General features: G+C 41.5%; 1 protein-coding gene across 2 annotated transcripts; it reads left to right on the top strand.

Annotated features, from left to right (window-relative positions):
• Positions 1-581: 581 nt before the first annotated feature.
• On the top strand, positions 582-21,128 carry LOC115796449 (alanine aminotransferase 1). Of its 2 annotated transcripts, XM_030752867.1 has the most exons (12): positions 582-770; positions 7,025-7,186; positions 15,758-15,847; positions 15,927-16,035; positions 17,474-17,607; positions 17,701-17,944; positions 18,051-18,130; positions 18,236-18,372; positions 19,840-20,014; positions 20,158-20,313; positions 20,422-20,534; positions 20,717-21,128. In XM_030752867.1, the coding sequence occupies exons 1-12, from the start codon at positions 591-593 to the stop codon at positions 20,805-20,807; spliced, it is 1,671 nt and encodes a 556-aa protein (XP_030608727.1). In that variant the 5' UTR covers positions 582-590; the 3' UTR covers positions 20,808-21,128. The 2 variants fall into 2 exon arrangements, with proteins under 2 accessions (XP_030608727.1, XP_030608728.1); XM_030752868.1 differs by lacking the exons at positions 582-770; positions 7,025-7,186 and adding an exon at positions 15,231-15,643.
• The last annotated feature ends 1 nt before the right edge of the window (position 21,129 follows it).

The following is a 21,129-nucleotide window of genomic DNA, read 5'->3' as shown; positions in this document are numbered from 1 at the left end:
GGCAAACAGTGGTCTAACCTGTTATTAGCAAGATGTACCTAATAAAGTGACCTTCATTGATCTCAGAAGAACAGAAAAACTGCATTTGTTTAATTACATTTTGTTTATTCAGATAATGTGAACTTCTGCAGTATTATGTACTGAAAACAGATCATTCTTTTGCTGTCACATCTCAAAGGAAACATACCATTCGCTAAAATGTACAATTATTCAATGCTCCTCTGGTAAAAATAATACACATAATACAATGTTATAAAAAAATAAACACACTTGACAACCCTGTAAATGCACCGCAAATCCTTCTCTCTCCAGCCATCGCTTTTAAACACTTTAAATATTCTTTTGGCACCAACAGATGACACACTAGCAGACAGAACAGGGTATTGCACAAGGCTTCACCTTTCTTATCACTTCACAGTTGGCAGACAGAGTATGACATTTCCTCAAATTCAGCTCCAATCACATACAAAGGATTAACCTCCCTTCTCTTCTCCCTAAAATAAATATCAGGCTGTCTGTGTTGTTTGCTCCACACACACACACACACACACACACACCCTGTAAAATAAATAGCAAAAAGATCTGGCCAGATGCAGATGTATGTCATGGTCATGTCATGTCCATATAAACCGTCAAAGCTTCATGTCAGCAGTTCATCATCTGAGCAGCGACGAGTGCGACTCTGCGTCATGCTACAGTGCTTCAAACGGCCCAGTCTTCAGCAACCAGCCATCTGTCAGAGGACTCTCAGTGCACTTGACAGGCTTTATGTAAGTATTTTGTCAACATGTAAGTGGCAGAATTAGCCTTCTCACTCTGTGTGTATGTATGTGTGCGAGTGAGTGAGTGAGTGAGAAATGAAAAGTAGACAGTGATGAAGGGCAGTCAGCTGCTACTTAAACCAGACTCTCCCCGATCCTCTCTCCTTCCTTTCTCCTTTGGGAGAGATGATAAAGAAGTCACGGTTAGCAGAGGGGAAATGTTCAGGAGAGTAATACAAATATTGATTGCTAAATATCTGTTAGTACCTGCTGTATAAAGCTCTGTGTGTCAGGTCTGGCTGTAGCGCAGATCTCGCAGCCGGGGCGAGATGGCTTGTTGATGAAAGTGCATGAGGGACAAGCCCACTCTGTCTGCTGAGTACACATAAATGCAGAGTTAATTTTACTTACTTGAGAAAGATCAAACAAAATTATCAACTCCACTTATCTATAATGTCTGTGCTATCAAGTTGTAGCTTCAAGCTTTTACAGTGTTGAGTGGACATTTGTTTTTAAATCAACAAGTTCAATATTATTTATATATTTTATTTCTGGATACTAAGGTTTGAAAAATTAGGCAGATTTTGCATTAACTCTTGTCTGTGGGTGGGGAGAGCCCACCAGCATTGAGCTTAAGTTTACTGGATAAAGACTGTAAAGAGCCAATTTACTTATGAGGTTTAATTCACTCCAAGTGTAAACTATCCTTTAACTTGTCCCCCTTGAATGCCTACTAGGGGTAACCCTTGTTTCCCCTTTTCCACACTGAGTGTTTTTAGTCATATTTCAGGTCTGCGTCCAAAACAAAATGACTGGGTATTCAGCAGAAGTTAGTGAGCTTACACAGTTCACCCAGGACTACGCTTGGAAAAAACCCAGATTCTATTCTAATGGTCTTTGATGACCATTACACATCTGCGGTCATACAGACAGGGACCGGTGCTACCGTTAGGCAATGTGGTTTAAGTGTCTTGCCCAAGGACACAACGCAGCGCAGGGACAGGGGCTCGAACTGGCAACCCTCCAGCTGCAAGGCGAGCACCTTCCCACTGCGCCACGGACATTTTTTTCCCTCCTCACCGTTCCTGTTTTTTTCACTTATTTTGCATTTGGCTAGGGTCAGTGTCACTACTAGTAGCACAAGGCGATACCTGGACCCTACAGAGGATGCACAAATAGTCCAACTCCTCCAGGATGGCACATCAATATGTGTCATTGCCAGAACGTTTGCTGTGTCTCCTGGCACAGTCTCAAGAGCATGGAGGAGATTCCAGGAGACAAGCAGTTACTCAAGGACAGTGGTTCTCAAATCCAGGCCTCGTGGCCCAGTGTCCTGCAGATTTTAGATGTGTCCCCAATCCAGCACACCTGAATCAAATGGCTGAATTACCTCCGCAGTATGCAGTCAAGTTCTCCAGAGTCCTGCTAATGACTTCTATGTTTGACTCAGGTGTGTTGAAGCAGAGACACTTCTAAAACCTGGAGGACACTGGGACACGAGGCCTGGATTTGAGAACCACTAGTCTAGGAGATCTGGACAGGGTCTTAGAAGGTTCTTAACCCATTATCAGGACTGGTATCTGCTCCTTTGTGCAAAGGATTAACAGGATGAGCACTGCCAGAGCTACAAAATAACCTCTAGCAGGCCACTGGTGTGAACGTTTCTGACCAAACAATCAGAAACAGATTTCATGAGGTTGGCCCGAGGCCCTCTGCTAACTGCCCGGCACGATGGAGCCCGATTGGCATTTGCCATAGAACTGGCAGGTTCAACACTGGTGCCCTGTGCTTTTCACAGATGAGAGCAGGTTCACCCTGAGCACATGTGACAGACATGAAAGTGTCTGAAGAAGCTGCTATCTTGCCTGTAACACTGTTCAGCATGACTGGTTTGGTGGTGGGTCGGTGATGGTCTGGGGAGGCATATCCAGGGGGCACACAGATCTCTACAGACTAGGCAAAGGCACCTTGGACCCAATGTGAGACACTGGTGCAGTGGGTCCTGGGTTCCTCCTGGTGCACGATATTGCCCAGCCTCAAGTGGCGAGAGTATGCAGGCAGTTCCTGGAGGATGAAGGACTGACCCCCACGCTCGCCTGACCTATCCTCCAATCTCATTATACATCCTGTATAATGACAATAAAGGCTTTATATGCTATTTATATTCTATGGAACACCTCTGAGGCATTATGTTTCACTTCATCCGACGCCTCTGAGCTGCACCGCCAGACTGTGTAGGAGCTCAGTGATGCCCCGGTCCAGATCTGTTGTCTTATTAGGAGCATGCCCCAACATTGTCAGGCATACACACAAGCACGTGGAGTCCATACAAACTACTGAGTACCATTTTGAGTTTCTGCAATAGAATTTTGGTAAAATGGGCTAACATGCTGCATCATGTTTTCACTTTGATTTTTGTCTTTGAATTCAGCCCTTTGTAGGTTTTAATTTCTATCACCCTTTCCTTCCTAACACATATCATATCCCAGTCCATATCAGTATAGATATCCAGCATGATTTTCCCCCATTTAGATCTGATGTGTTTACTTAGTGTAATTTTTCTTTTTTGAGCAGCATATATTGACGTGTCAAAACTCATCATTAAGGTTACCGGGGAGGTCGTCAAATGTTGTCTTTATGGAGACAAGAGTTAAAGTTCAGCATCCCTGTGTCCCCACAGCCTTAGAAACAATACAGATTAATCACATACCTGTGTTTTACTGGCTTTGCTGGTATGATCATTCAGCTGTAACTTCTCAATGTCGAGAACATCTTTGATGTCACCTGCTCTATCACCCCCTCCACCTGCACCTGTTGACAATATTGAATACAATGACTGCATTTACATCCAGTTTGAAAGATTTTCAAACACACCTACAAAAATCTAAAAATAAATACATTGTAAAACTAGTTGAAAATCTGCAGTCAGCAACAAAATTAAATCTCAAGAGATTCTAATGTCTACTCAGGTTCGTGCCTTCCTTGTACACAAGTTTGTTGCACGATAAGTCTAAGACATGATCTAAGATCAGGTGCATAACCGTGTCAGCAAACAGTATCGCCATCTTGACAGAATGCTCCATGATCAGCTGCACCATCTTTATTTGCTCTGAGTGTTTTTCCGCTGCACCAATCTGAAATGCACAGTTTCTTTACCTGAACCACTGATGAAGTTAAGCTTTGCTAACAATGTGATAACTTCCAACATGCCCCTGGTTCACCAGCAGGAAAGGTTCAGTTTATATCATCATTACCTCAACACAAAAGTTGAGAAGCTCTTAAGTACTGAGCACAATTCAGGTGCTGCAGAGAAGGACACGGGGTGGCTATGACTGGCCCTGATAACCAGTGTTGTTGCTACTTAACAAAACCACTGCAGCACAGCCATCCCCTGCTGTGTAGCAACAGAAAGATGCATCATCACAGTTTGGCAAGGTGTGGCTAAAACAAGTCAACCCAGGCTAACTGTATGTGTAAATAGACTAGTTTTTTTTACCTGATATGTATGGGAGCACCCTAAACTCACCCTGGTTGGTGTGGGGAAGCCTCGAGGGCAGAGTATTATAACCTCTCCAATCTTGGGAGGTGGGGCCATTGCCTGGGGGGAGAGGTGTGGCGAGTAGGGCGCTCTCCAGGTCCTGCTGGAACAGCTGGCGGGTAATGCGGGCTTGCCGGGCAGAGATCAGATAGAGGTATGCTGTATCACCATCCTTCTGCACCCCGTAGGAGGCCAATGACCTCGGCTCAGTACACAAACACTGACCAATCACCCAGCGCTGGACGCGAGGATGGAAACCGTACTCAAGAAATACCTGAAGAAGAAGAGAGGGGGAAGTCAGTGAGCGAAAATTTACTATGAGCTACGTTTCCATGTAACCAGCAGTTTTCTGACCTGTTGCTTGAGAGCAGCTACAGTCATGTAAGGAAACACTTTCACCGTGACACAACAGGACGATGAGACATCCTCCACCACCACAGATAAACTGCAACACAGATATGGCACACAGGTAAGTCCTGGGGGGGGGGGGGGGCACAACAGTCAAAGTGACCTTAAATAAACCTCCAGCCAACCATTTCCTCCCCCCCCATTTCCTCACCTGATTTCTCCATCTGCGTAGTTTTTTTCTGACAGCTGTATCGTCAGTACTGCTTTCTGTCGGGCCAGCGCGGACGCGTGCTGCGAAGCAGCCTGAGTGTCGCCAGCTTCGATCGCCCTGGCGAGCTCCAAACACAGCTCCTCTAAAAAGCACAAGGTAGCAATTAAAAGTCACACTTCTACAGAGAACGTTCTCTTGTAAAGAGAACGAGAGAGAAAACACATGGCGATAATTGTATTGTATTTTAGTAATCATTTTTATCACTCATATTTTTATTATTTTATTATTTATTGTCTGAGGCACCTAGAAAGGAATGCATTTTAAATTTCGTTGTGCAACTTCTGTGTACAATGACAATAAAGATTCTGATTCTGATAAACATGGACACCCACCGCTGAGTGGCAGCGAGGCCGAGCTCCACTGCTCCTTTGCCGCTGCCGTGTTGTTCTGCTTGCCATCTGATTCATATGTGTTAACATTTGCAACTGTCAGAGGAGAGACAGAGAAGTGCGTCACAAAAGGGCTTTAAAACATTTTTCTATCAACACACACCAAGTTCAGCCTATATCAGTATTTACTCTACCTGCACTGGGTTGATAAAAGGTCCAAAGTCTGCACATGTTTATCACTAACCAACATACCAGAAGCACACAAAAACCTAATATGATACATTCTTGCAGCCAATTGTGCATACCCAAAGGATACTTTATCTCCATTAAGTAACATAATATGCTGCTTTGATTTTAGCTTTTACCATTAAGCTCAGACACAGAACATCTAAAGTGCTTGTTCTTTTACTTGGCACAGTGGTGTGTGGGGCTTAAGATATAATACTTCTCATCTGTTTAAGTTATATCAGAGGACAGCAATTTGCCCTTTTTTCCAGTATTTACTCAGCTTGTTTGGAAAAAGTGTGAAAAGGTTGAAGAAAAAAAAAAAGAGTTCATCCCCTTTAACCTGGAGTGTACCCTGTTTGAACTTCTCTATTTATTAAAAAAGAAAGAAATTATAGCTGAAAGTGTAAGGGCAGACAAGGAAAATGAGGAGAAAGAAAGCAGGTACAGGCATTTCAGAAACAGATTTTCACAACCGCAACCGTCTCTAGGGTTTAGAGAGAATGGTCTGAAAAAGAGAAAATATCCAGTGAGCAGCAGTTCACTGGATGAAAATGTCTTGTTGTTGTCAGAGGTCAGAGGAGAATGGCCAGATTGCTTCAAGTTGATAGGAAGGCAACAATAACTAAGATAACTACTCCTTACAATAAAGGTATGCAGAAGAGCACCTCTGAATGCACAACATGCTGAATCTTGAAGAACATGAACAAGAGCAGCAGAAGACCACACCTGCTCGCTAACGGGAAACTGAGGCTACAATTCACACAGACTAACCAAAATTGGACAGTAGAAGATTAGAAAAACACTGCCTGCTCTGATGAGCCTCAATTTCTGCTGTGACATTCAGATGGTAGGGTCAGAATTTGGGTTAAACAACATGAAAGCATGGCTCCATCCTGCTTTATGTCAACAGCTCAGGCTGCTTGTGGTGGTGTGATGGTGTGGGGGATATTTTCTTGTTGTTGATGTCTGTACCTTTTTGACCACAATACCCAATCATTCTAATCCAATTGAGCACCTTTGGGATGCAGTGGAATGGGAGACATGCATCATGGATGTTCAACCAACAAATCTGCTGCAACTGTGTGATTCTATCATGTCAATATGGACAAACATCTCTGAGGAATGTTTCCAGCACCCTGCTAAATCTGAGCCTTGAAGAATTAAAGCAGTTCTGGAGGCAAAAGGGGGCCCAATATGGTACTAGCAAGGTGTACAACAACAAAATGGCCATTGAGTGTATATAAATGTGCAGCAGCTGTGGTTTAAAAAAAAAAAATCATCGAATAACAACCAACAAAGGCCTGGCTTGAAGCTCTGCAGACATGCAGTTATGTTTGATTTTGTATTCAGTTACTGAGTCCCTATAACTAGATCTAATGTTTATTAAAACAAATCTTTGAAAAGATATCATCCAGTTTTACCATCTTTTTAATGAGTGTTACATTTATATTTGGCTGACATAAAAACATTTTTTATTTGAAATAAAAAAAATAAAAAAAAAACTGGGGGGAAAAAAATTGTCAAACTGACCTCTGTGCGCCTCTCTTAGGGAGGACATCACCACAGTAGCCCACTCCTCAGCCTCTCGGTCGCAGCGGAAGTTGAAGCGGATACAGTCATTGGGTGGAGCAACAAGACGCATCTCATGGCAGCGAGAGGACTTGACCTCATACTGCACGGCACGCAAGTCAAACTCTGCGATGAACTGAAGGTAAAAATACAAATTGATGTAGAAAATTCATCTTGATTCATTAGCTACAGCTTGACAAATGAATCCAAAAGCCAGAAGTTCAGTTTCAACTCCAAGTACCAACCAGTGGACAACATTGGACTGCAGTTAAAAATCACCTTCATTTTAATTAACCTGACTAAATGTTTAATATCTCAAAATGATTCAAAACTGATTCAAGCCAGAATACCTGGGACTAGTGAATGCCTGGCAAATTTAAAAAAAGGCCAATCCTGGCTCATTTTTTTCATAATTGTGTATTTCCCCTTTAAACTTAATGTGAACTTAGAAAAAAGAAAGAAAGAAAGAAAGAAACAAACAAACAAAAAAAAAATCAGATGCAAATTGCCTTTTTCTTTGGAAGGCTATTACATTATAACAAAAAGGAAACAATCCCCTGAAATATGGCAGAATAAACAGTGTGAAATCCTCATTTTGATAGAGAAAGACTTGTCATCAGTGAGTGAATTTGTCAGCCGAGATTTCTTTTACACATAATCTGTCTGTGAACATTCACTGTGACAGCGGGGGGGGGGGGATCTTCAGGGCACAGACAAAAGCAGCTATGATGGATTTGCCTTCTGCCAGAAGGGATGCATGTAAATTGTCTGATATGGTAACTCAGGGTGGCCGATAAGTCTTTGAGCTGAGGCAGACGAGCTAAAAGAAACTCGAATCAAGAAGTGTCTCAATAGTCGGGGGGGAAATCTGTCTGACTGGAGATGCAAAAGCAACTTCAGAGCTTGTCAGAGTTTAGGAAGATGACACACAGTGAATATGACAAACAAAGGAATGATCTGGGAGTTAAGTTATGATGTGGCAGGTCAGACACAGTGCAAAGTGTGGTGAGCTTAAAGCATGATGGAGCTTATGTTTCTACAGTTTTTTTTTTTGTTTTGTTTTTTTAATGCAACTATTGAGAAGAATAAACTTGTGCTTGCACCCAAATGTCTTTTGTGTGCCACAATCTGCTGACTGATTATTTGATTGTCAAAAAGTAGAAGGAAAAAAAAAATGCCATAAATCTCTAAAGTTTAAATGAATGGCTTCAAATTGCTCTGCCAGGCATTTTGTACAAAAACATGAATTTACTGTGACATACTGTAAATGCTTAGAGTTGGTGGGTTCTGGCTTAAAGGCTAATAAAAAAAAAGAGCAAATCTTTTGGTTCTGCATAAAAAAATCTGGGTGAAAAAGTGGGGGAAAGCCCTTACCCCTTGCTCAAAGCTTTGTAGTATAGATTTGAGTTTAAATTGAATAAGTTACTGTTACTGAAAGATAGACAATAAATCATCAAAACAAGTAGTGAAATATGAATAACGAAATAAAAAGTTCTAGCATTTCATATTATGCTCAATCATTTATTTCATGGTATCGCAAATTACAATTTACAGCATTTTTTTTCTTCTTCATAATTTGTTAGACAATTTGCAGTCTTACACGCCACCACATGGATGCAGGCAGAAACATGAATACCCGCGTGGCGAGAGAAGGTTAGCTCTGAACAGGTGGAGACCGGCCAAGGCAAATCAAGGAGCTCGCTCCTAAACGAGGGGCTGACACATACCAGAAAACCTCAGGCTCAAACACCACAAACCTCTTCCAACACCTACACAAGAATCATGTAAGAGTACGGAGAGCTTTCACGAATAAGAAGCACAAAAGAAGTGAGAAGTGTTCAAACATCTGAAGTGCTGCTGGTTTATATAGTACTAAATACGACATTGAGCCTGTAACTATTTGTTTTTTGAAATGTGTTTCTTCTTCTGGCTGCTCCCTTTACAGATCGCCACAGTGGTTCATCTCCCTCCATCTCACCCTAACTCTAGCATCCTCCTCTATCAAACCTCCTTCACACCATCCATGAACCTTCTCAGTGGTCTTCCTCTTCTCCTTTGTCCAGTATACCCAGTATCCCTCCTCTGCACATGTCCAAATCATCTCAGCCTTGTCTCTCCAACTTTGTCTCCAAACTGCTCACCCTGAGCTGTCCCTTTGATGTACTCATTTCTAATCCTGTCCACTCTGGTCACTCCCAGAGGTGGCAAAAGTACTGAAATTCTGTACTTAAGTAGAAGTACAAGTACTTGTGTTAAAAAATACAGGGGTTACAGTGAGATTCAGAAGGTGGAAGAACCCTAAGATCAGCTGTTGTGGCTCTGCATGGGGAGAAGAATCACAGCTTTCTATTGTGAGCTGCAGTAAATGATGTTGGTGTGCAGGCTGTGATCAGCTGACCTGCTGCTGCTGCTCTGAGGTTTGCTGCTCTGTGTGGATGAACTGAATTCTAGGGCTGCATAAAACGATTATTTTAGTAATCGAGTATTCTATCGATTATTCCAGCGATTAATCGAGTAATCGGATAAGAAATACTTTTTTTTATTAACAGTTTATCTGCATATTTTAACTTCCGTAATGCAGTTTCTCGCCATGTGAACAAACAGCGGTGAATGGAGCAGCTACAAAGTTCTCTTTTCTTCACCTTAACACTTGCTGATCAGGTGCTTGATGAAGGACCTCCAGCTGTTTCACAGATTTAATGGTGGTTACTAAAAGAAAAAGCTGCTGTTTTGGACGCTGGAAAAACGTTTCCTTTTTCACTACTTGAGCTCACCGTCACAGCTTCGCCTCTTTGCGCTTGCGCAGTTAAAACCGCTGCCTGCTATGAGTGTTTTGAAAAACTAGTGGCTGCGGGAGCCATGGCGCATGTGTGAGAAATGGTGTTATGCTTTGTATTCACAAGCATTCTCGAAAATACGTTTCTACTGCAGGTCTATATTTAGTCACTAATAAGGGATTAAAGTATAAAAATATTTTGAAGGAGCCCCTCGGTCCTGGGGGGCGGGCCTTCCGGTACCGAACCATCGCTAGTGCTAATGGCCCGCGCTCGCTAGCAAACCAGTTCTGGTAGCTACAGCTGAAGTAAAGACAAAAATAGCAGCTGAAATTCTCAGCGAGCACAACAAACACAGACACACAGAGAGCAGTGGAGGCGTGGAAATGCAATGTCAGCGACAGTTGCCACCCGTCCCGTAAAGTACGGAACCCCGCATGTTACGGAGCCGTATTCCACGGAGTCCCGTAACATACGGGGTTCTGTATTTTACGAGACAGGTGGCAACTCTAGTGATGATCCACTCTGTGTTAAATGAAATCCATCGCAGCGACGGAGAGCTTTTTAGAATGTATGCTTGTGTATACGTGAGTGATTCACACTCCAGTCCAGTAGGTGGCGGTAATGCAGTTCTATGTTGGTTTGCCAGCCCCCAATAAACCCACAAAAAAACGTCAGCACTAATGCTGCTAATGCTAGTGAGGAGCGCCGCTTACACCGAGACAGCTGAGCGCTGCAGAGTTTAAACGAAGCATCGACACAGTAAATTTGTGTCGATAAATTTTTAGAATCGATTTAATCGAGTTAATCGATGAATCGTTGCAGCCCTACTGAATTCACAAAGATGTAACCCAGTATCTAACCTCTTCTTCCTCTCCTGTCCTGAATTTCTGTGAATTTCTCTCTCTTTGCTCTCCCTGGAAATACAGCAGCTCTGCTTTTAGCTAGCAGACACACTGTGTGACAAACTGCACACACATTGTGTGTTTGCTGATATTTGTTGTGCATTTAGAAACATTGCATTTATCTGCCCCGGTGATGGAGGATACCCCAGTAGGATTGTCTCTTATCTGTTATTATTCCTTCGTTTAGGCTCAGATCGTTTGATGTTTGACGGCGCACTGACCGGAAACGCAAACTTCTCCCTGACGTGTTAAAAAGTAACGAGTCTGTTTTGTAAATGTAAGAAGTAGAAAGTACAGATACTTGTGTAAAAATGTAGGGAGTAAAAGTAAAAAGTACTCAGAAAAATAAATACTCAAGTAAAGTACAGATACCTAAAAAAATCTACTTAAGTACAGTAACGAAGTATTTGTACTTCGTTACTTCTCACCTCTGGTCACTCCCAATGAAAATCTTCAACTCTACTACCTCCAGCTCTACCTCCTGTCTTTCTGTCAGTGCCACTGTCTGCAATCTAAATGGAAACAGTGGTAAAGCACCTAATTAAATGCACCCCTGCACTCAGTGTGATGTTCCTGATAAGTCATGCGGTTATTTATGTTATTAACCAACTCTCCACTCATAGGAAGACAGCATTAAGGTTAGTCACTCCATTAACAGAAATGACTAAAGTTTCAACTTCTGCTTAAGCCAGTGTTTGAATCATTTGGTGCAGAATACCAGTGAATAAACACAGACTTTCCATAACACACATAATGAGAAATGATTTGCCAGTACAAAGCTGAAACCTGCATGTTTTCGTTCAGTTGACAAAGGAGCGTGGAAATTCCCACTTGCTTTGGCACTAAGTTTTGGAGAGTTTACCACTATAAAGGACTTCCCCATGATGCTGGTAGGTTGTGGAAAGGCCGAAAATGAAAGTAAAAGTTTTCGCAACTATACAACTTCTACCTTAAAACTACAATCTGAAACTTTTTAAGACCCTTTTTAAACATATACTGTTTGGTAATTGTATGCGCTACACTGGTGTTAGATTCTAAAGACTGTGCTAAATATCAAGGACCTATTTATCACAGTGGATCCTGATACTAAGTGCAGGAAAAGTCTGTCAATGATTTCATGCCTAAAATTGAATCCACGAAGCTGCACATCTCGGGCTAAGAGATCAGTAAAACTGCGAGTAAAGGCCTTTTTCTGGTATAAAATCTAAACGTCACCAAATAGTGTGGTTGTGCACACAGATATCTAGGCGGATAACAAAAGCATTTATTCTAAATATACAGGTGTACGTGTGAAAGCTTACCACACTGCGGTTTCCGCTCGTATCTCGCAGCGCCAGTCGGAACTCTCCGGCCCGGGTTGGGTCCATACTTAGCTGCAGGCGCAGAGCCTCGCTGCCCGCTCCGGGGAGATACAGCGGTCGGATCCCGGAATGGCACACCGAAACACGGACAGACATTAAAACAGTACTGCAGCAAGCGGTAGGTGCAGGGCCGCCGCATGCAGCCTGTGGGGACGAGGCTGGGACCGGGGCTGGTGGAGCCCATCCGCCCGAGCTGAGAGCCATGTCGCCGACACCAGGGACGGGATGAGGCTCGTTACTGCCCACCGCTTCTTCTGCCAGATTTAACAGGTCCACCGGTGTTTAAAGAGAGCACGTTTTTTCGCGGGGAGACTGTGACTATCTCCTCGCCTCGCAAATTCTTCCATGTCTACCCGAAGCCGAGCAGAAAACAAAACAGGAAGCTGAGGAGTACGACTGTAATTTCTGTCCGTAAAGAAACAACGACTTCAATTATGAACACAGCACAAGAAAGATTTCAAAGCCATTCTTTCTTTGGTACAGTTTAATACAGTTAAACCAATTTAAATAATGTCAGTCAGTGAATTAATGGCCTGACAATAATTACTAATGTTAATTATACTTGTGTTAACTTTGTACAACTTATATACTGCTTTAAAAAAAAAAAAAAAAAGGAGAACTCAAGCATCACAGCAGGCTAAAACACAAAGTTCAAACTTCAAAGATGTTACTCTGTGCAGTTAGGAAGCAGAAACTGCCTTGATGCAGGTTAAAGTAAGAACAAGTGTGCTGGAGAAGCGACAACAAGACAAGGGTTAGCAGGTGGTGGCCACAGACCACTGTTCTCTCTTTTAATCCATCCTGACTGATTTTTCTCCAGTTTTGCTTTTTGCTTGTGTCCTTGTCACTACTGACAGCATGAGACAATGTCAGGGCATGCTCCTGATATGTTTTATGTATTTATTTTAGTATACACAGTATTGTGTTAAAGTCTTGAGCCACCCATCATTTCTTTATATTTTGCTTCCCTGACGCCAGACCTTGTAAAGATCTTCCACAGTTTTTCTTTGGACATTGGTTGCTTTTTCACTCATTGTCAGTCCAGTCCTTGTACTGGACCACTTTCAGAGGAATATTTCTTTTTTGTTGTTGTTGTTTGTTACAGCACTTAACACTGAACTATAAACCATTCAAGCATTAAAAAAAAGGCACATAACTCAAGGGATGAACCATTGCTGTGTCTTTATATAACTTAGCAAAGAACTCGTTTTAAATTATATCTTTAGCCATGTAGTTGCAAAAACACATAATTTGTTCCAACTTCTTTGGTTGGATTTATTAAAAAAAAAATACAAAAGACAGCACAGTTTCACAAGCATAAAGTAGTCATTTTGTACCAACAAGGTAATTTTCAAAGAGCACTCGTGTGCAGTGTGTCCTTAAAAAAAATCTGAGAAAACTGGACAAATGGAGGAAGTGGAGGGCCTAAAAATGATCTACAGCAGATGAACAGTCTCTGACAATTGTGTCCTTAATAAATAGGAAAAGATCCAGCAAAGACCTGACACAGGACCTGAGTGATACATCTGGACCTTCAGTCGATCCACTGAAACCTCATCAGAAATGGTCTCAGTGGAGCGGTGGCTCTCAAGAAGCCATTCTTAAGGAAGGAAAACAGGGAGAAAAGGCTGAGGTGTGCCAAATTACACCAGAACTGGATTGAAAATCAGTGGCAACAGGTCTTATGGAGTAAAATATTTGGTTCAAATCACTGTCAGTATGTACAGGAGAGAGGTACAACAATGAGCGTCTACAGCTATCTGTAAAACACGGTGGAGACTGTCATGGTTTGGGGCTGCGTCTCAGTCAGTGGTGTTGGGAATCTTGTCAAAACTGATGGAATTATGAACACAGAAAAGTACCATCAGATTTTGATCCACCATGCAATACCATCTGGAAAGCATCTGATTAGCAATGCCTTCATTTTTCAGCATGACAGTGATCCCAAACACATTACCAAAGCAGTAAAAGCATACCTGGATAGAAAAAACACACAATGGAACGCTATCAGTCATGGATTGGCCTCCCCAGAGCCTGGACCTAAGCATTACTGAGGCGGTGTGGGATCATCTTGACAGAGAACAGAACAAAAGGCAGCCAACATCCAATGAAATGTTTTGAATGTCCTTCAAGAAGCCTGAAGACTACTTAAATAAATTACAAGAAAGCTTGTCTAAGAAAAATGATGGTCATACCAAATATTGACTTTCAAGCTCACATGAATTGTGCAAAACTCAGTTTTTGCCTTATTTACTGTAATTTCATGTATTTTTGCATGTTTAAAAAAAAAAATCACTGCACTTATTTTCCAAGCAAAATATAAAGAAATGAGGGGTGACTTGAGACTTAAGACTTTTGCACAGTACAGTAAATGTAGGTGAACCAAGCATACAAGCACTGCTATCTTTGAACTTTTATTTTCTGACACAGTAGAGTGTCTTAGGCCGCTTTTTCTATGAAAAGGATTAAGCTTCTCCCAACCTTTGCACCAGGATGAAAAATGTTACTCTGGGCTCGTAGACTCTAGTAAACCTTCCAGACTAAGAAACGATTTTACTGATCCTGTCGGTTAAACATTCAGTGGCACATCCACACAGACAGACTTTAAATTTACTCTGTAATGTTGCCCCATTGCAACTGTAACATTTCAAAAACTACTGAAGCTAGCATGACATAAAATTGAGTTTTCATTATATAATGCCAATCCATAAATCCTGTAATTAATTAATTCATGTCCATAATTTTAAAGTGGCTATTTATTCACAACCTCTCTCCCACACCACCCTTGTAATGTATAACTAATTCTAACCTTGAGAGTTCAGTTTTATCCATAAGCTCTATCCTCACTCCTCCTTATTTTCTTTCATTTGTTAGCATGGACATGGCTTTCATTCCATGTTCTAGTCATTGTTTTAGATGAATAATTATTTAATTTAGACAAGTTGTTGTCCTGTTTGTTCCTTTTTATGGTGAATTGTCCATCCATTAAATTTAGAGTTTAACACTTCTGAAGATTGATTCATTTAGTTTGAGTCATTCGTGAGAATCTGATGCCTCATTCAAAATGTTAAATGAATGATTAAATCAAAACTGTTAATCATTCAAATCTTAAAAATCAGAATACTTATGTTTATAATTTCTGTCTAAATAAGATAGACAGACCCCATACAGAGGCATTAAGAGAAGATACTTAAATTTGTAATGTCATGCATGGTCATAACCAAAAAATACACAATGAAGAGGTAAACTGTTATACACACGGTCCTTTCAAGTTAGTTCCAGTCCAGTGTTTGTTAATAAGGCACACATTGCTAGAGGCCCATGCATATTTAACTAGAAAACCATCCCAGATCAAAGTTATTCCACTTGCATCAAGCTGACAAGTAAGGAAAGGCTCAGCTCACCTCAACAAACACTGCTGCTGGTCTGATAGAAGTGAAGAGGGATTATAGTAATGTCTGTCCTGCAGGGCATCAATCCCAACATAAGGAAGATGAAGCAGTTAGAGTATGGAGCCCTGGCAAGTCGAGCAAACCAGATCAAGGAAGAGCTCAGAAAGGCAAAGAAAACTATATTTACATAGATTTGTAACATAGGGACACTGGAGTCCGTTATTCAGTCTGTGTTATAATATCTGCAACCCAACCTTTGCTTTCAATTCATCTTTCCACAGGGAGTGAGAAGACACTACAAAGAAGTGATAGACGTATCTTGGGGTGACTCACACAGGGCAGGAGTGAAACCTCTGACATTTGTCAGACAGGTAATCTTTGACCTTTGCACACTGTGCAAACTATTAAACTTCCCTTGAATGAGGATCTCTGTGTTGCTCTTTTTCACAGGTTCTTGCAGCATGTGTTTACCCACCGCTTATCAATAGCAACAATCTGCCACTGGACGTCAGGCAGAGGGCCCAGAAGCAGCTGGGGACATGTGCCGGAGGGAGTGTAGGTAAGGCATGTGGGCTTATGATATGAAAATGTAAATTTAAAAGCAAAACAAAAATCTTACATCTGCAGTAACTGGGTGGAGCCAGAAATATCAAAGACTAATACCCCCATAATAGGGCAGCAGACATCAAGACTATCTACAGGACTACATACAGCAGCCACCAACTATTTGAATTCAACCTTTAAATGGTGAAAATTTCATTGTAGATTATGTTTAATGTTTAAGGTTACAAGAGTCAAAGCCAGTTTTATTGTCAATTCTACAATATGTACAGGACATGCACAGGATTGAACTGGTGTGCAACTAGAAAAAAAGCAAAAATACAGAGCTATAAGAATATGAGATACAGATATGAAAATAGATCTGAGGGATCAAAGCATAAATATGAATTACATAAGGTGTATTAAAATCTATATGAAATAATTGCTATTTATGTCTAAAACATGAGGTGTACAAGGGTTCCTAAAGCTAAATTTAGCACAAAAAGTAGGGAAATTTGTGTTTGGTTGATTATTTCTTTGTGGTAACAATATTTCTTTGCAATAGATCTTATACCACTGGAAAGCCTGTTTCCCCTTAAATGGAGCCGTATTTGCGTTTGTGGGTTGAGCAGCAGAGATGAGTATGAAAAATCTTCTCTGCCAATGCCAAATGGCTTATTCTGCCATTGACTCTTTTTGAGCATCTGGTACCCCAGGTGCTGACAATCAGGTGCCTGATTAGCAGCATCTGTGAGCATGGGCCCTACTACAGCGGTCAGTTGGTATCTGCTTCAAGCATGCCATGGTTGTCTCATCTGGATAGGGCAACTTTCAAGCTAGTGTTTCGCAAAACCAAGTTGCAGCATTATTTGGAGTGAGCCCTAGTACCGTCTCCAAATTGAAGGCCAAGTTCCACAGTGGATGTCAGAGAGAGAGGGGCTGCAAAGTGGGCGTCCAAGAAAACAACACGATAGTGTAACATCAAGTCCGATAGTGTACCGATAGTGTAACATCTTTTGGTGGTGATGGGCCTCATCTCTCTCACTGGGAAAACAAGGTTTGCCATCATTGGAGGCAGTCTCAATGCAGAGAGATATCCTGATGACATTCTGAAATCAGTGGCAATCCCGTAGCTCCAAAGTCTGGAACTGAACAAATGTTGCACCATTTAAGGGGAAAAAAAATAGGCTTTCCAACGGTATGAGATTTATTCCCAAGAAGCATTGTTATAACAAAGAAATAATCAACCAAACATACATTCCCTTATTTTTTTGTGTGCTAAGTTTATATTCATTATTGCAGTTTTGAAATATAAATTAATAAAAAGTTTTGCAATTCATAAAGCCAAACATTCTATTGTCCCAGATGAGACTAATATAAAAAGTCTGCTATGTGGTGCCCCATCAGTTTGATGTGTTTTATGTGAGTTTAACAGAATCTGTTATCTGTATCTTCAGGATCATATACTGAAACAGCTGGTGTATCAGAAATAATCCACAGCATCTCTGAATTCATAAAGAGACGAGATGGTGGAATTCCATCACAACCTGAGAACATTTACATCAGCGCTGGCTCACAGTGGTCAATCGGGGTAACGCCATGATTACTGACATACTGCATATATGTGCTCTTTAGTCTTTTCCTGTTGTGGATGATCACCATCACCAATTTCTGTGCTTTCTAGAACATTCTCCATGTCTTAGTGAACAGTGAGGCTTCACCCAAAACAGGTGTGTTAATTCCAGTGCCATGCCACATCACCACAGCTGTGTCCATAACGGGGCTTGGTGCAGTCACCGTCCCTTATTACCTGAGTGAGGAGCAGGACTGGGCGCTGCAGGTGGAAGAGCTACAGCGAGCGCTTGAATCTGCAAAGGGAGTCTGTAACCCTGTGGCTCTGTATGTCATCAACCCTGGAAATCCAACAGGTATTTAATCCAGTCAGCGTGGGGATCATCTACTCTAAGTGTTTGGTCTTTGTATTGGAGAATGAATATTATACCCATACTCGTTTTTATGCTACACTGCTTCTAGGTTATGTTCAAAGCCGAAAATCAGTACAAGAGGTGATCCGGTTTGCTTCGGAAAAAGGACTCTTCCTTCTAGCTGATGAGGTGGATATCCCAGACAAGCTCTTATTATCCATTCAAGCATATTTTTAAAAAAAAAATGAATGCACTTATATAAATTAATTTATGGATTTACATGTTGCACTTCAGGTCTATCAGGACTCTGTTTATGGGAAAAACAGTGAGTTTGTCTCCTATAAAAGGGCTCTGAGCGAGATGGGGCCTCCTTTCTCAGGCACAGTGGAGCTGGCGTCCTTCCACTCAGTGTCCAAAGGCTTCTTGGGAGAGTACGTTTTCAGTCCAGATATGTATCTTACGTGTGCGCGGTCTACTTTATAATGAATGATCTTCACAAAGCTTAAGCCTAAAGCTTTAGCTGGAGCTTATCCCACATGACACTGGGCGAGATGTGAAACACACCCTGGTCAGGTTGCCAGTCCATTACAGGGCCAGCACAGAGAGAGACAATCATTTATGCCTACAGATCCATATCTACAGTCACCAGTTAACCTAACATGCAATCTTTGGACTGTGGGAGGAAGCAGAAGTATCCGGTAAGAACCCATGCAGGTACAGGGAGAGCATGGAAATTCCAGAGAGGCCACAGGTTTGAACCCAGAACCTTATTACTGTCAAGTGAAAGTGCTAACTACTGCATTCCCTATTTAAAAAACAAAAAACACGTTTAAAAATTCCACATGTATAGTGTGGAAAACAATTTGGGGGTTTTTTTTTAAATAAAAATACTGTATGTCTTCTTCAGCTGCTCCCCTTAGGAGATGCCACAGTGGATCATCTGCTTCCATCTCATCCTATCGTTTTCTGTCACACCAACCTTCTGAGATAATGCCATAAAAACTTCCAAAATTGATTACTTGCGTTAGGACAACTGCAGTTTTTCTGATAATCTTTAATATGCATTTTCCATATTAATTTTTAAAAAGTATGCACTAATTTGCATACATTTCCAAAAGACAAAGTGTGTTAAAATAGGGATTAAATGTGTACTTTGGACATTTTCTTTAGACTGGTATGAACAAAGATATAATTAACAAGTGTAGTTTTTGCATGCTGAGCCTCACTGTAGGTTTGAACATTTCTTATTAAGACTAAATTATGGGACTTGAAAGTATCACAAGTGTAACAGTGAAGCTGCAGCTGAGTTATACCTGGGACTGTCAGGCCGATGCGTGGTGTAAGGATAGCAGCAAGAGTGAAAGGGAAGGTTTACAAGATGGTGAGAGCTGCTATGATGCATGGCTTGGAGATGGTGGCACTGACAGAAAGGCTGGAGGCAGAGCTGGAGGTGGCAGAATTGAAGATGCTAAGATTTTTGTTGTGAGTGGGCAGGATAAGAAATAAATACATCAGAGGGGCAGCTCAGGTTGAGCAGTTTGGAGACAAAGTTAGAGAGGCATGGCTGAGATGGCTTGGACATGTGCAGAGGAGGGATAGTGGATATTATGGACAAAGGGTGCTGAATATGGAGCTGCCATGCAGGAGGAAAAGAGGAAGACCACAGAGAAGATTCGTGGATGTAGTGAAGGAGAACATGCAGAGGGTCAGTGTGACTGGGTGAGATGGAGGCAGGTAATCAACTGTGGTTCCCCATAAAGTAAGCAGCTGAAAGATGAAAAGTATCACTGAAAAGGGTTAGAAAGAAAAAAAAACTGGTCATCCATTGAGAAGATGCTGAGACGTAAAGCTCCAAAACAGCTGCTTTTTTGACGCTACATGTCAGTCTCTCTCACCAGGTGTGGGCTGCGTAGTGGATATGTTGAGCTGGTAAATCTGGATCCCGCTGTCATGAACTACATCCAAACACTATTCTCCAAAGATTCTTCCTCACCAGTTTTAGGTCAGATTGCCCTAGATCTGATGACAGACCCTCCAAAGCCAGGAGACCCCTCATATCCGCTTTATAATCAGGTGGGGACCTTTGAACTATACTTGCTGAGAACAAGCCAACACTATGTGGCGCTGCAGCAATTTTTTGATTAAGAATTTGCCATTTTCTAGGCTTCCATTTGTTCTTAAGCTGTGTGCAAAGAAAGCTGATCTGTTTTCTGCAGGAGACCCAACACATGAGGACTGTGCTGGTTCAAAATGCGAAAAGAATCCACAAGGTTGTTGAGAACCTGCCGGGATTGAGCTGCCCACCAATAGGAGGAGGATTTTATGCTTTCGTCAGACTGCACCTCACACCAAAATCCATCCAGAAATCCAAGGTTATAACAGAAATACGAGAAGATTACATAATCAGTGTTGAAGCCCATTGAGCTTGCTCCTGATCTGTGCTCCTAACATGCCCCCCCCCCCCCCCTTGGATATTTCAGGAATTGGGACTGCAGCCAGACACGTTCTACTGTATGAAACTTCTAGAAGAGGGTGGAGTGCTTACTACTCCTGGCTGTGAGTACGGACAAAAGGAAGGCACCTACCACATCAGGTACAATACACAAATTGAGTATTGTTCTAAATACAAAATTATCAACAGCCAATATATAAAGACTTATTTTTAAGTACAGGGAGGAAAACTAGTTTTCTAGTCAAAGATGCCCATGTGTTTACACTGGAAATGGATTCATTTCATATTTCAGGCCTCAAACCCTTTTTGTTTTGTCTCTGCAGGCTTTTTATTATGATCCCTCGAGACATCATGGAGGAATTACTGAGACGCCTGACCGGCTTCCACATCAAGTTTATGAAGGATTTCTCTTAAAAAGGAAAAAAAGTTCCCTCTTCACTGTTTCTTTTTCCTGTATTCACACAACCCAATGTAAACAAATCATTTTCCTCCTGTTGGAATGGCAATATTTATTTTAATATGGTATTTATTGCATACAATCTTTTAATTGACCTTTGACCAGCCATCTTTTGTCACTACTCATTAGAGTAAGATCCAGCTTCAGCTTTTCAGAATACCAGCTAACCATTTATTACAAGTTCAAAATTCAAACAGAGGCCTCACACCTGTAAGTTACCTTAAAAAAAAAAAAAAAAAAAAAAAAACAAAGCAAACAGCAGTCTTTTGTCACTTAATC

This window comes from Archocentrus centrarchus, chromosome 17, assembly GCF_007364275.1.
Source record: "Archocentrus centrarchus isolate MPI-CPG fArcCen1 chromosome 17, fArcCen1, whole genome shotgun sequence".
Lineage (NCBI taxonomy): Eukaryota > Metazoa > Chordata > Actinopteri > Cichliformes > Cichlidae > Archocentrus > Archocentrus centrarchus.
This window is presented reverse-complemented; position numbering and strand designations above follow the sequence as displayed.